The sequence below is a fragment of the Centroberyx gerrardi genome, chromosome 16 (assembly GCF_048128805.1).
Source record: "Centroberyx gerrardi isolate f3 chromosome 16, fCenGer3.hap1.cur.20231027, whole genome shotgun sequence".
Lineage (NCBI taxonomy): Eukaryota > Metazoa > Chordata > Actinopteri > Beryciformes > Berycidae > Centroberyx > Centroberyx gerrardi.
In genome coordinates, this window is record NC_136012.1 from 10,829,273 (window position 1) to 10,845,133 (window position 15,861).

The following is a 15,861-nucleotide window of genomic DNA, read 5'->3' on the forward strand; positions in this document are numbered from 1 at the left end:
TTGCCTAGAAACTAGGAAAGAAATGAAAGGTTACAGAACAGTTGTCTCTTTCTCAAGACCTGAGGCTTAATGCTGAAGTGCATTGTGTTGCTTCAGTTCTTCGTTGTGGTCCCATTAAAAGTTATCTTCCATCTTGTCACATAACAGCGAGGCCTAGCTAGAGACAATGGATTGCTCAATGTCATAAAATACGTAAAACTATCAAAGCACTTTGAATATTCCATGCATAAAAAAACTGAAAGGCAAATACATAATGATTAAAGGCCTCACTCTGTTGTTTGATGAATTGGTTAATGGATTTCAATCTGCTTACACTCTCGCTCACACATTTAGGCCTGGTCCACCCATAAAGCACAAAGTCAAGTACAAAACATAAAACTACTAAAGGCTAGCACATTTACAAAACACTGACTCCCTTTTGTCCTATACTTTCAAATCCTTGTTTGATGCTTTTCTGACATTTAGGTGATTCTTGTGCTATTTGCTGTTTCACTTCTCTTAGTTCAATTATGTATTCCACATCAATGCTCTTACAGAGCAAGACAAGTACAGAGGTTATAAAAGCATAACATCCAAGATTAATTTCTACTTTTTTTTAGAGAGGGGAAACAGTCTCTTGAAGGCATTTCAACATTCCAATGTCCACTCCATTCGTCCATGTTGTGGCTTCTTTGAATATCCATTGATGCAATTTCCTGTACAGTCTGCTTCTCCACAAGTGTCTCCTCTCGAATGTGTTTTTTTTTAATATTAAAGTCCTGGAGTGATGGTTGTAGCCATGCAGTCTTATCATGCGTGTTGATGGACAGAAAGGCTATGTTGATTGGTTTAGCATGTGCTTATAGAAAGACCGGTGTGAAACAGGGTGAGGGATGGGGGGGGGCTTGTGTTAGGGAGTCGCCATAGTGGCTTTTGGTCCTAAAGCATGACAGTTGCACATTAGGACTAACAGGGAGGAGACTGAGGGTCAGTGAAGGGTTTGGCAATTGGGCATAGGAGTTTATGCGCTGCGGTTTCTCCTTTCCTCTGTCAAGGGTACCTCCTGGCATCATTCCTCTGGATAGCTGGAGGCGGGGCCTTACGTGGAGCTGCTACTGCTGGTGGTAGATGCCTGCCAATAAGAAAAGAGAATTAGACAAATGTGAGAGAGATCCAGAACATTGATAGCCTTGTGATTGGCCAGATTCTGACATATCTCATGCAGCCGAGATCTGTCACTCAGACAGGGGCTTCAGGCAGAAGGACAGAGTGGGTGGGGGGCTGGGCAGGCCTTTGGACATGTAGTGGTGAGGTGGCGGGTCTATCAATGAATACCATGCTCCAAGATTATGTGAGGGAGAGTGGTTGCTAAGTAACTGGGTGATTGGTTTCACTTTGCGTCTCCCCTGCACAAAGAATTGGGTCACAATTCACACTGTAGCAAACAGGAATTCAAAAGAGTCATCCTGTGAACTCAGTAACATTTTAACATTCAATCCAATCACAATTCTAAACAATCCAATCACACAAAAACAGAACAGTCCAATCCCACTTACAAGCATTCGGAAATATGATATACTCCTGATCTGTATTAGTGATGGGTCAGTAGGGGATGTACAAAGATTAATTTTCACATGCACTTGACCCTTTTGAGAGCACAGTGATTGAATTAAAACAGCACAGATCTATCAGTACATTCCTTACAAGTGTGTTACAGCAAATGCCAGATTGTGAAAAAACAAAGCCAGGGAGTGGCAACACTGTTAGGTGCATCATTGAGTTTTCAAAAACTGTGATCAATGAGCTTTGGGTTAGAACATCTTGGTTTTATTTTGTGTTTCATGATTATTCTACGAGCCCAGGGACAGGAGTGTGGTTCAGGGGTTGGCTGCAGTCAAGTGTGACAGTTTGTGTTTCATTGCCAAAGGCAATTACTAGGAAGGGTATACCTTATTAACGCCCCTTAATCTGGATTACCACTTTTGCTTGATTCTCTGCCAAACAGACCATAGATTATCATTATTATCATCAGTATTATTATGATTATTATGGCTGAATGTCTTTGTCCCCTGGGGTCAAGCGAGGTCATTAGAATTATCCATTAGAGGCTCTGCTGAAATGTTTGGGGAGAGAAAGAAACAGAACAGAAGAACAATAGCACCTAATGCAAGTATCCCCTTTATAACTGCACAGCAGTAGCAACAGACTATTACATTCATTATCAGATTGGACAGACCCATTTGCAGTGGGCTTTGAGGATGAGTCTGTAATACGAGAGTAAGACTAACTAAATGTGGGCATGAAGAGGCTAAGACAGGAGATTTAGCAAACCACATTTGATGTCAATTGAGTGGCCATTTGGAATTTAAAAAAAAAATCTCCTTCTCTAAGAGGAAAAAAAGAGACAAAAAAATAATAATCCACTGAGAACAAAACAAACACAAAAACAGTTCAAACACTCAGTTCTGTAACATCATTCATAAAGGGGATCCAGGGCGGGGGAGTGAGACTCCTGCATACCTCCAGCTGCAGAGTGGACTTCCCTCATTTAGGGTACTTTAGAGTGGGGAGAAAAGAAACAAGCAATTCAATGGTCAGGTCATTGCAAGCACAAAAAGGAATCTTTGAGTATGTATCGTATGATTAAATTGACTCTACTTTGTCTCCATTCAGTTAAAATGATCATAGAATTCATTGTGATATGTCATGGCACTATCATTAAAATGTATCTTGGGAAAAAAAACTACAGACTAAGCATGAATAGTGTGGCATTAGCTTGTATACCACATATGGCAGTTTGTGAAGAAATTGTACGTCATTCTGAAGAGCGGGTTCAAAAATGTTACGCCCAATCATACATTTAACTATTTAATCCTTGTTCTTCCTGCCCATACTTACCGTTTTTACAGAAACCCTTAATAAACAAAAAAAATGGACATTAGACCTATGCATATTGTGAAAATTGTAGTACCAACTCTCGCTTTGGACAATCTTGACAGAGAAAACTGATACAAGCAGAAATAGGTCAGTTAAAACTGTACAGCTTTCTGCATTGCAAATACTGTATACACTTGAGTGATGCTGAGCAAACTCGTAACAAATGCCCTGACTCTCCCATGCTCCAGACGTCTTTTTGCTCTCTCTTTCACTCTTCAGTGACGCAACATGAGGGGGGGAGTAGGGCTCTGCACCACAAAGGGGGGTGTGGCAGCACTGAAATGCTCTACACCACAGCAATGCAGGTTCTGCTGCTGTGATCTGGTGCTCATACACAGACAGACTATTTACTGCGTTCATGGCTATGGTTGGTTGTGTAGCAAGGAGCATGTGTATTTGAAAACAAATAGCAGGAGCGAGATGAGGAGAAGCCAGCAGATCATTAATCAAATGAACATAGGCTCTCAACCTATAGGTCTCTTGTGTATTTTAACAATTTAAAAAGGTTTCTGTTTGAGAACATACGATTTGTGTCACATGTAACATTTCTGCCTTGCTGCAGCCTCCTTTCTGTTATCACTGGCATTGAGTATAGCAATGCAACCACAGTCAGTTCACTTTTATATAGGTCATAGGCCAAAATCACACATCATCACATCAACCAGTTAAAACAAATTATAGCACATTTTTAGCAGCAGGTACTGCAGCTGTTTAATACTACAGGGAAATATTTTCAATAAATAGCCGTTTGTTGCTTTACAGAGGGAAATGATGTGAGCCTTTCATAAGGATTACCTGGGAGTGAAGGGAACGGACTTCTTTAAAATTGATAATATTATACTTGCACTGTTTAACACTTCACACTTTATACATACATGCAGGGATGCCACTGAAATAGCACAGGCTTTAAAACACTTGTTTAAAACACATATACTTAAAGTTCAATGAACATGTAATTACTTGATGAATGTAAATATAAAAAGAATGTGATGTTAAAAGTTTTTTGTTTGAAGCCTAAATTTTTGGCCACACTTTATTTGGATAGCCCAATGTTGATACTCAACTTCCTATCAAATGACAATAATGTGTCACTAAAAAGTCTACCGAGTTTAAAGTGATATTCATAATTGTGTGAAAGAAGATAGATATTCAATGTCTGGGTTAATCTCAGGGTTGTGGTTAATGTTAGAAATAGAGTCAGGTTGGGTTTAGTTTTAAAAATGGGGTCAGGATTAGGGTTGGGGTTAGAGTTAGGCTAAGGTCAGGGTTACATAGTCTGTGGAGATGCAGTAACACTTTGTTGAACATCTACTTTTTGTCACCTGATTAGTTGAGCATCAACATGGGACTATCCAAATAAAGTGTTACCAAATTTTCAAATCAATTTTTAAGTTAGTTAAACCAATTATGACTCATTTCATGATTGGTAATTTTCTGGGACGGTTGGAAGGTTTTAGTGATTGCAGTTGTTACTGCACAAACAACAATAATTTTATACCAGTAATGGCACAAATCTGAACTGCAGTCAAAATATGGAGGTGAATGTGATTCTCAAAGAATGAATAGAACAAAGGAATATCATACAGCTTATCTTCATTTACTCATTCTGTTGTTCTCAATCATAATTTGTAATGCCATATTCAGATGGAAATGTGGACATGTGTGACTTTTCAGCTGTTTGAATGTGAAGGTTGTAATTGTGAACTTAAGGTCTCCAGATGGATTTTTGAGTGCATGAATTATGAGTGTATGAATTCATAAAGAGTCAGACTTGTTGATTTAACCTTATTTACAGAAATTTCAACTTTCAGATCCTATAACATTGAATAAAGGTAGAATTAGCTCCATGTACAAACACTACAAACATAGACAAACCATTTGTGGTTGTTTAAAAGACTTTAGGGTTAGGGTATGTAACTCTCAGCCACTGTGTCAAGAGCTCAGTCACTCAATCTGAGATTGAAAACATATCTTCAATACAATAACAAACACAGACAATACCAGAAGTATGGTGAAAATGATGTCACGTGTGCCTCTGTACACTGATATCAGACAGGGTCTTAGAATTTTTGTTGTTTTATTTATTTATATTTTGGAGGGGGTCACAGATTACAATCAAGGACTCTGATCACACTCGCAAGTCTTAATGTTTGATATTTTTTAAACTCATTTCCTATCCTTGTGTTTTATATTGCGATTTTTATGTGGGTAATAAAAAATGTTTGACTTATCCAGTATGCTATGAAGGGTAATTGAAAGATAAGAAGTAGAGAGGAGAACTATTCAGGCTATTGGAATGTCCTGTTTAAACCTCCAGTAGCTGAACATGAGGACACACACAAAAAGCTCTGCCACTCAAAGAAGAAAGGTGAAATAAAGATTGAGTTCATGCAAGTAAGAGTTAATCAGAATCAGAATCAGAATCAGAAATAGTTTATTGATCCCCAAGGGGAAATTGGGTTTCGTTGCAGTTGCTCACATTCTAATCTAATCTAATCTGTTTAGGTGTAATCATTTTTAGTGGTGCAACTACTGTATGTCTTCTGCAGTGTGATATGTACCACAGTGCTCAGTGACAGAAAAAAACACAACCATTTCTGGTCATCTGATTCACAGGGTATTAGGTCCAAATTCCCATGTCATTACTCTATGCTGTCTTATGCAAACAATGGTTGAAACTGAAAATTTTGACCAGGAATGAAGAAAGCAACTAGAAAAAATTGTATCGCTTTATTTTAACAGTCCACTGTTGACTCTCAACAATTTATCAGTAGATATTCAACAGTGTATCAGCAACAAGAATTGTTACAACAGACTCTGCTATGAATTTTCAGTTGATTATCAACAAATGTTCAACAAACTGTATTCAACAAACTATGTAATTTATGCTAACTACCTTTAAATTGATTGTGAAATGCACTTCCTCAAATAGACTGTTGGCAGACTGTCAACAAGTTTGGTTAAGGTCAGGGTTAATTACAGGCATATGAAAGAAATGGGTTAGGGTTAGGCACGTAAAATAATTTGGTAAAGATTAGGGTTAAGATTAGGATTAGGGTTAGAGTTAAAGTTGGATTTAAATTTAGCCACATAAAAAACTTAGTTATAGGACAGTGGAGAAAGTGGCACTCAAATAAGAAATATGTTTTCCAAGACCTTTTATGTTCTCATTATATTAGCTTTTTTCATTTTTATAAATGCAGAAGGGAATGAATTCCCTTCTGCAGGCATTTATAAGGGAATGAATTCCCTTCTGGACTAAAAAAGTTAAGTGTTACTGAAAAAATAGTTGAAAACATAATCAATTTTTGAAACATTTTTACTGAATCAGCTAAACGTCCGAAGTTCCAAAGTTTATCATGATTTCTTTCATAAATTAGTTTTATTGGATTGAGTCCAATGTAACCCAGGTCACAAAGAGTTAATAACATGGAAGTGCCTTAGCCAATCAGAACGCAGGTCCACAGCACCGTAGGCAGGCTAGACAGCTTACGCTAGTCAGACGCTGGGTGACACTGTAGGGAGAGGACCTGCTGCTGAACGGTAAAGATGTAACTTAGATAAAACAGTAAAAACACAATATAACGTTGTCAAATCAGAACGGTAACAGCCTGTACTTTGTTGTAGCTCGTAGGTGTATGTGTGTGACAGGCCCTGCTCACTGAAAACTGCCGAGTGACACAGAGGAACTCCGGAATTGGTGAGTCGCGGTAAAAATAAATAAATAAATGCTGCGCCACGAGGTGCTAGGCTAGGCTAGCGAGTCCAAGTGAATAGGCCTAGAGCTAACAAAATTAGCAGTAAGTGATGAACAGTGCAATTAGCCAACTGTTGTAGAGCTCAACTAAAGTAAAGCTGTTTGACAACTCAACTGGAAAGAATATAAAAACGTGACATATGGAGTGTTTAATTGCTCAATGTTTTCTCTGGCTGGTAAAGCTACTGAACTGTTTAATACTGAAGCAACATAAGTCATGTTTTGTCAGGTATTTTATTTCATTGGTATAGTGAATCTGATTTAAAAAGAATAGAAGACATAACAATATTGCGTCAAGTTTACACTATATAGTTTGTAATTCATGTAACATTGTTTTGCTTTAAGTTTAAAAATGTATACAATGTTAATTTAAAATAGAAATTAAGTTTCACTTCATTCAGGAATTCATTTACTGTAAAGGTTATTTAAAATATGTTGATTGTACAATTTACATTATATGTACATATTTTGTTGAAGTTAAAGGAATTAACAATTCCTGACAAATCAGAAAGGCATTTGAAAGGCAATTGATTAATGAACAATTCTGGCCATGTCAATGACTGCAGGTCAGGTTTTTTGAGTTGATTTGAAGTTGATGGCGAGCCAACCCAGACGAGACCTCTAGATCCCTGGATTGAAGGTCCCTGAATTGAAGAGCCAGAGCCAAGAACTGCCGACCTTACCCCTCTCCTGCCACGGCGGTAGGGTAAACATCATAAACTGCACAAGGCCAGCACCACTCTTACACTCAACCCCCAGCCCCGCTTGCACAACCCCAAATCCCAGACTCTGACTTTCCCCTTTTTTTGACTTGACTTGGAAAAGACATTTACCTTCTTCCTTCTTCTTCAAACACATTCCCTGTGCCTGCGGAAGGACTGAGTAGTAACCATCACAGGTTTAAGTGAATGGACTGAGTATTTATACTATTGATATGGTGTATTATTGTGCCTTGGTTACAGTGATTTTGTTATTGCTGATACAGTGAATAGTGAACTATTGTAAGGTTGAAGTGAGTTGTAAAGTGATAATATTGAACCGGGTATTGTTTTAATATTGTTACCTACCTAATGTTGGATCCAAATATTGAGAATTGAGGTTTGGAATTACCTATATTAGGGTGCACCCAGTCAGACAGAAAAGTAGTTGAAAAGAACTCAGTGGTTCAAAACCAAAGAAAGAGTGACAAAAGAAATAATTTGTTGCTGAGTTGAAACTGAGGTATCTTTGTGGAATTTAACTGTATACTGAACCCATGGTCATTTATTTTATTTTGTTTATTTTCAAACAATACAAGGTACCAGTTCATAGCTCTTTGTCTTGTGTGGTCATTGAATATTGCAAATAGCGTTTTCTGCCTCCTGTTCGAATCTGGTATCCTCTGATTCTGGTCCAGTATAATTGTAAGCTTTACTAACTAATTATTGATTTACTGCATTACCTCTACTACCAGTAGTATTAGGAGCCGTGTGCTACACCAAGGTTTCAAATATACATTTTTACTTGTGAAAGAGTAGTTATACGCACATTGCCAGTGGGTGCTGGGCTAAGTGAAAATCATTCCAGCAGCAGAGCAGTAAAAAGTAGAAGTAGAGCCCGCAAAAGTTAGTCTCCTAATATACTACTATTATTGCAAAATGAGACATTTGAACCCATGGTGGACCTTCTTCAGGTCAATTTAGAAACACCTGTTCCATGACCCATATGTAGACGATTCACAATACAGTACAACCACAACAAGAGCTACCGTCCAGGGTGCAATCAAGGAAAATGTCTCCTCTAATGGGAGGCATATCTGATTTTGCTACCATTTTGGCAGGCATTTATAAACTACTTTGGGGGGGTTCCTCAAAAATGTTGGATAATTGCGAAGAAGGACTGAGGATATTGATCAACTACTACTCAAAAGAGCAAGCTATTATACACAAATTTTACAAATTATGTCTCCAAAAGACCTGAAACAAAAAAATGAACCAAGGTATTTTTTGTAATAACAGTAGGGAATAGTAGGTCACAACCAGTAGATGTTGCTGTGTTTACTTGCATTGAAGGTTGATAAGGGTATTGCATGTCTTTTCATGTCTGTCCCATATTCATTCACATATTTAAACAAAATCAAAACCTTTTTTTAACAAAATCCATTTGACTTGGTGGAGGTCCATCATAGATCAAAAACAAACATTAGGAGATGATAAAGGGACGCCACTCATACCTGCAGAGTGGAGGCTGCTGAGTCGCTAGTCTCTGTCATTCCTGTGCTCCTTGGTAAACTGGACACGATGTACCTGGAGCCCTTTGGCACAGGCTGTCTAACCACCAGCTTTCCTTTCCTGGTCTCCGCTAGAAACAGACTGTACCAGTAGGCATCGTTGGAGACCAGAGTGGAATCTGCGATGGTGGAGTTTCTCTCACTGATCACACTGTTCCTACAGGGAGGAGCCACTTTACTGGGTTTGGGTTTCTGACACTTCAGCACGATGGTGACCAATATGGTGATCAACAGGAGAAATGACACCGAGCCCAGACCGATGACCAAATACAGGTTTAAGTCTGAAAAGATGTCATATTCCAGAGGAACTTCTGTCATGTCAGAGTAGGCCTTAATGGCAGTCTCCACTGTGGACAGCTTGATGGTGACTGTAGCAGAGAGAGCAGGCTCCCCGTTGTCCTTGGCAACAACAACCAGTCGTTGGTGACGCGGATCTCTGTAGCTGAACATTCTCATAGTCCGGATCTCTCCGTTGTATTGGTCCAGACTGAATAAGGTGGCGTCAGTCACCTGTAGAAACTGGTAGGTAATCCGAGAGTTCTGTACCGAGTCGGTGTCTATGGCTATCACCTTGGCAACCAGAGAGCCTTTATCGGTGGATCTGGGGATCTTTTCCTCCACCACCGAGCCGTGCGCGCGCCATGGAGAGACAATGACCGGGGTGTTATCGTTCTGGTCCACAATGATTATGTGCACGGTCACGTTACTGCTGAGTGGAGGGACACCAGAGTCTCTGGCCTCAATGTGGAAAAGGAACTCCTTCTCGATCTCATAGTCAAAGGTCTTTAGTGCGTAAAGATTACCGTTCTCTGGATTAATGGAGAACAGCATGGACATGGAGGTGTTGGCTATCTCCTTCTCTAGGATGAAATAAACTAGATACTGGTTTTCATGGAGGTCTGGATCAAATGCAGTGAGAGAACTTAACAAGGCCCCAGGTGCGTTATTCTCCATGACGCGGATAGTATAGAAGGACTGAGGGAACTGTGGAACATTGTCATTAACATCCAGTAGTTCTAAAGTCATAATTTCATTGTCAGACAACAGAGGAGAACCTCTATCTGTAACAGTGAAAGTGATGTCATATTCTGGAACCTTCTCACGGTCCAATGGTTCTGAGATAATCAATTCAAAATAATTATCAGAGGATTCTCTCAGTTTGAAAGGCAAATTATCAGGAATATGAAGATCAACTATTCCATTATCACCTGAATCTTTATCACTGACACTAACCACTGCTATCACTGTGTCTACAGGTGCATTCTCTCTTATAGGACTTTGAAATGATTTGATGGAAATTTCTGGGTGATTGTCATTCATATCTGTCACCAATATTGTCAGTTTACACTGCCCAGATAAGGAATTTGGCCCTTTATCAGTGGCGATAACCTCCATATCATAAATCTTGAAATCCTCATAATTGATCATTTCTTTCACTCTTATTTCTCCATTATCCGGATTCAATGTGAAAGTGTTTTGCGTTTTCTCTGATGTATACAAACTATATGAGTAAACCATATCTGAATTTGACCCTTCATCTAAATCAGTGGCATTCAATTTAATTACTAGACTGCCAATAGGGGAATTTTCCATTAGATCTATTTTGTAGCTTTCTTTGTCAAACGTAGGGGCGTTGTCGTTGATATCAAGCACACGAACAATGATGTTGGCTGTGCCGGTGCGCGTGGGGACTCCGCCGTCCACAGCAGTGAGTATTAGATTATGAACAGCCTGCTTCTCTCTATCCAAAGCGTTTTTCAGAATCAAATCAGCGAACTTTGACCCATCTCTCCCGGTCTGAATTTCTATGGTAAAATGTTCGCTTGAGCTCAGATGGTAGTTTTTCACAGAATTTGTTCCAACATCCGGGTCTACAGCGTTATTCAACGAGAATCGCTCTCCAACGGAACTTGATTCAGATATATCCAAATGCATCGTGCCCCGTCGAAAATGTGGAGCATTATCATTAATATCCATGATTTCTACCTCAATATTAAACATTCGTATCGGGTTTTCGATCGTGGCATCCAATTTAAGGAAGCAGGACGTAGCCGTCTTCAAGGGACACAGTAACTCTCTATCCATGTTTTCCAAAATGTAGAGCTCTCCTGTGTCCTTGTTGATGTCAAGATATTTTTTATTGGCCACCACATCTATCCGCATTTTTCTTCTATTTAGAGTCTTCACATCTAATCCCAAATCAGCTGCTAAATTGGCAACAACAGAGCCTTCCTCCATTTCTTCTGGAATTGAATAATGGGTAACGGCAAGTGATGTGTTCATGGTGGCAGAAAGAATAAGAAATGCCATAACATACCCTCTCCAAGATAACTGAAGGATGTGATGAGCCATTGCGTAGAATCCGTGCGTAAAGCTTTGGAATATAACACTAGCGTGTGAACAAAAAGCTTTCTTTCTTGTTAAACCAATGCAGGTTTTTAAGTAAAACGTTTCATAATATTGAGTCCGAGAGAGATGTGCATATAATATGTATCGCTTTCCTCCCTGCAATGAAGTGTCACGAGGACGATGAGCTCATCATTGGCTATGATTTCACGGTGAGCAGCGACCCGCTGAGCCATTTCTAAGCCTTTGCATCCCGGCAAAAAAAACAACATTCCAACTTTTGGTAAGATTCAAAAGAGTATGAGTACAATCTCCATTAGAATATATACTAACAGAATTAACAAGTGTTTTGCAAGCTTCATTGGTAAATTCTTACCTAGGTTTTCGCAGCTGGTGGTTGTGATCATATTTGCCCATATTCTTCAGTTTTTGCTTGTTTGTATTTTGCTATTGTTTTAATATACTTGCTGAAATTGACACACTTATATATTAAATGCTATCATTGTAAAGCTTTCTTTATAACAGTTGTTTCGTTCATCCATGTTGTGCCGAGTTTTAGCCATAGATATCCGTGCGTAAACGCCGCGCGTAATTGAAATTGATGTTGCTTGTGTGTTTTGTCGTTCTTTTTTTAACGTACTTGATGATTTTCCTCACATGTAGTCTCGGTTTAAAGCTTTCTTCAACATAGCTGCTTAATTTCTTCATGGGTACCGAGTTTTACGCGTGTGTATCCCTACCTAAACGCAGTGCGTAATGGAAACTAATTTTAGGTACCTGGGGAAAATGCTGAAATGAAGACTGTGAAGAAAATACGTTTTATAAATAGAGATATAGAACGTAAGTGAAAATTACTCATATTTAAAGTGATGCCTGCTTTTGATCATGTTAAACACGACACTAGTTTAAAGCAGGCTTACGATGTAATGTTGTCATTCAGGTCGACAATACAGTTCCATTCATTTTACATCTTAGACCTTAGTTGACTCTCTAATGCAGAGCGACTTCAGATAAGTCGACACTAGAATAAGATTGGGTTTCTAAATCGCCTAGCATTGCAAGCAGCCAACAGTAAAGATACTAAAATACAATGATGTGTGCATGCGGTCACTTTGTTGTATATAGAGAACAGAAAACGGGTAACGGCAGATGCAGTGGTCATGTTGGTAGAAAGAAGAACAATTACTGAAACCCTCTCCAAGACAAGTGGAGGATGTGATAAGCCACTGGGTAGAAGATTGGCGTGTGAACAAACAGCCATCTTTTTTAACGGTGAAACCAACGTAGGTCTTTAATTAAAATCGTCCATTATATCGAGTCCAACAAAGATGTACATATAAAATGTCTCGCTTTCTTTCCTCCAATTAAGTGTCACGGGGAAGATGGCCACATATTACTGATTGTGCTTAAGCAATTTGTGCAGCGACTCATTGAGCCTTGGCTAAAAAACAAACATTCCAGTTTTTGGTAAGATTAAAGATACAATTTTCATTACAAAATATAAAAACAAACAATATTGGGCTAGCGATATTGCTAAATTCTGAAGGTGGTTTGTAATCATATTAGCCCTAATTACAATTTTCAGTTTTTGTCAACGTGCAGTTTGCTATTATTTTAATTTATTTTCTGATAATGGTCTCACTACTATATTAAATACTGTCCATGTAAAGGTTTATGCATAACAGTTAATTCCTTCTTGCTGCATCGGGTTTTATGCATGGGTATCCGTGCGTAAACAACGTGCGAAATGGAGACTGATATTGTATGTGTGTATTTTATCTCTGTTTTAATACACTTGCTGGTTATCGTAAATTTTCAAATTAAGTGTTGTGCGTGTAAAACGTCATGTAACACTGTTGCTTAATTCTCTCATATGAGATGTTGAGGAATGGATATACATGCGTACACGCCATGCGTAATGCAGAATGGTTTTGCTCGCGAGTATTTTGTTACAGTCTTAATATACTTGTTGATTCTCGTCACTTTTTAAATTAAGTAGTACATGTAAGACTTTCCATGTTCGCTCAGGATATCCGTGCGAACCACTTGCATATTTTTCTTCAGAACACGATTGTCCTTACCTGCAGAGTGGAGGCTGCTGAGTCGCTAGTCTCTGTCATTCCTGTGCTCCTTGGCAAACTGGACACGATGTACCTGGAGCCCTTTGGCACAGGCTGTCTAACCACCAGCTTTCCTTTCCTGGTCTCCGCTAGAAACAGACTGTACCAGTAGGCATCGTTGGAGACCAGAGTGGAATCTGCGATGGTGGAGTTTCTCTCACTGATCACACTGTTCCTACAGGGAGGAGCAGCTTTACTGGGCTTGGGTTTCTGACACTTCAGCACGATGGTGACCAAAATGGTGATCAACAGGAGAAATGACACCGAGCCCAGACCGATGACCAAATACAGGTTTAAGTCTGAAAAGATGTCATATTCCAGAGGCACTTCCGTCATGTCAGAGTAGGCCTTAACGGCAGTCTCCACTGTGGACAGCTTGATGGTGACTGTAGCAGAGAGTGCAGGCTGTCCGTTGTCCTTGGCAACAACAACCAGTCGTTGGTGACGCGGATCTCTGTAGCTGAACATTCTCATAGTCCGGATCTCTCCGTTGTATTGGTCCAGACTGAATAAGGTGGCGTCAGTCACCTGTAGAAACTGGTAGGTAATCCGAGAGTTCTGTACCGAGTCGGTGTCTATGGCTATCACCTTGGCAACCAGAGAGCCTTTATCGGTGGATCTGGGGATTTTTTCCTCCACCACCGAGCCGTGCGCGCGCCATGGAGAGACAATGACCGGGGTGTTATCGTTCTGGTCCACAATGATGACATGGACGGTCACGTTACTGCTGAGTGGAGGAACACCAGAGTCTCTGGCCTCAATGTGGAAAAGGAACTCCTTCTCGATCTCATAGTCAAAGGTCTTTAGTGCGTAAAGATTACCGTTCTCTGGATTGATGGAGAACAGCATGGACATGGAGGTGTTGGCTATCTCCTTCTCTAGGATGAAATAAACTAGATACTGGTTTTCATGGAGGTCTGGGTCAAACGCAGTGAGGGAACTTAGCAAGGCACCAGGTGCATTATTCTCCATTACACGTATAGTATAGAAGGACTGAGGGAACTGTGGAACATTGTCATTAACATCCAGTAGTTCTAAAGTCATTGTTTCATTATCAGACAACGGAGGAGAACCTCTGTCTGTAACAATGAAAGTGATGTCATATTCTGGAACTTTCTCACGGTCTAATGGTTCTGAAACAATCAATTCAAAATAATTATCTGAGGATTCTCTCAGTTTGAAAGGCAAATTATCAGGAATATAAATATCAACTATTCCATTATCACCTGAATCTTTATCGTTAACACTAACCACTGCTATCACTGTGTCTACAGGTGCATTTTCTTTTACAGTTCTTTGAAATGATTTGATGGACATTTCTGGGTGATTATCATTCATATCTGTCACCAATATTGTCAGTTTACATTGCCCAGATAAGGAATTTGGCCCTTTATCAGTGGCGATAACCTCCATATCATACATCTTGAAATCCTCATAATTGATCATTTCTTTCACTCGGATTTCACCATTATCCGGATTCAATGTGAACATGTGTTGCGTTTTCTCTGATGTATACAAACTATACGTATAAACTATATCCGAATTTGACCCTTCATCTAAGTCAGTGGCATTCAATTTAATTACTAGACTGCCAATAGGGGAGTTTTCCATTAAATCTATTTTGAAGTTTTCCGTGTGAAACGTAGGGGCGTTGTCGTTGATATCAAGTACGCGAACTACGATGTTGGCTGTACCGGTGCGCGTGGGGACTCCGCCGTCCACAGCAGTGAGTATTAATTTATGAAGAGCCTGCTTCTCTCTATCTAAAGATTTTTTCAGAATTAAATCAGCAAATTTTGACCCGTCTCTCCCTGTCTGAATTTCAATGTCAAAGTGTTCACTTTCACTTATATGATACGTTTTAACTGAGTTTGAACCAATATCGGGATCTACAGCATTGGTTAGTGAGAAACGCTCTCCTGACGGGGTTGATTCAGATATATCCAAATGCATTGTGTCCCTTCGGAAATGAGGTGCATTGTCATTAATGTCCATTATCTCAACTTCAATGTTGAACAGTCGAATCGGATTTTCAATCGTGACATCCATTTTAAGAAAACATGATGGATTCTTGCTGTTGCATATATATTCTCGGTCAATCTTTTCAGCAATGAACAGCTCCCCCGTGTCTTTGTTTATCTCAAGATACCTCTTATTAGCGATAACATCCAATCTCATTTTACGTGGACCCAAGGCTTTCGCATCCAGACCCAAATCCGCTGCAAGATTAGCAACCACCGATCCCTCCTCCATCTCTTCGGGAATCGAGTAGTGTGTAACGGCAGATATCGTGGGCAGTGCTACACAGAAAAGAATAAAGAGAGAGACATACCTTCTCCAAAGCTGGTGGCTGAATTTTAAATTCATTATTACTGGTTTGTCTACACTGAGTATGATGTCATGAAAAATCTTGAGGTGTTTAGAGTTGATATCCAGAAGTCAAAATGTCGTTG

General features: G+C 39.5%; 2 protein-coding genes across 2 annotated transcripts; both read right to left on the reverse strand.

Moving 5' to 3' along the window:
- Positions 1-984: 984 nt before the first annotated feature.
- LOC139923587 (protocadherin alpha-C2-like) lies at positions 985-11,225 on the reverse strand. The gene is made up of 2 exons (XM_078288927.1): positions 8,886-11,225; positions 985-1,111 (listed from the first exon to the last, which is right to left on the reverse strand). Exons 1-2 carry the CDS (start codon positions 11,223-11,225, stop codon positions 1,079-1,081), a joined length of 2,373 nt encoding a protein of 790 aa, XP_078145053.1. The 3' UTR covers positions 985-1,078.
- A 2,123-nt stretch (positions 11,226-13,348) lies between these two features.
- LOC139923601 (protocadherin alpha-C2-like) lies at positions 13,349-15,775 on the reverse strand. The gene has a single exon (XM_078289008.1). It carries the CDS (start codon positions 15,773-15,775, stop codon positions 13,349-13,351), a length of 2,427 nt encoding a protein of 808 aa, XP_078145134.1.
- Between the last annotated feature and the right edge of the window lie 86 nt (positions 15,776-15,861).

What these genes read in the sequence shown, in the direction of transcription:
- LOC139923587 (XM_078288927.1), bottom strand. Translation starts at nt 11,225, where the DNA reads ATGAACACATCACTTGCCGTTACCCATTATTCAATTCCAGAAGAAATG. An exon ending in CAGCAGCCTCCACTCTGCAG is followed by an intron (nt 1,112 to 8,885) that starts GTATGAGTGGCG and finishes TCTTATTGGCAG; the next exon opens with GCATCTACCACCAGCAGTAG.
- LOC139923601 (XM_078289008.1), bottom strand. Translation starts at nt 15,775, where the DNA reads ATGAATTTAAAATTCAGCCACCAGCTTTGGAGAAGGTATGTCTCTCTC.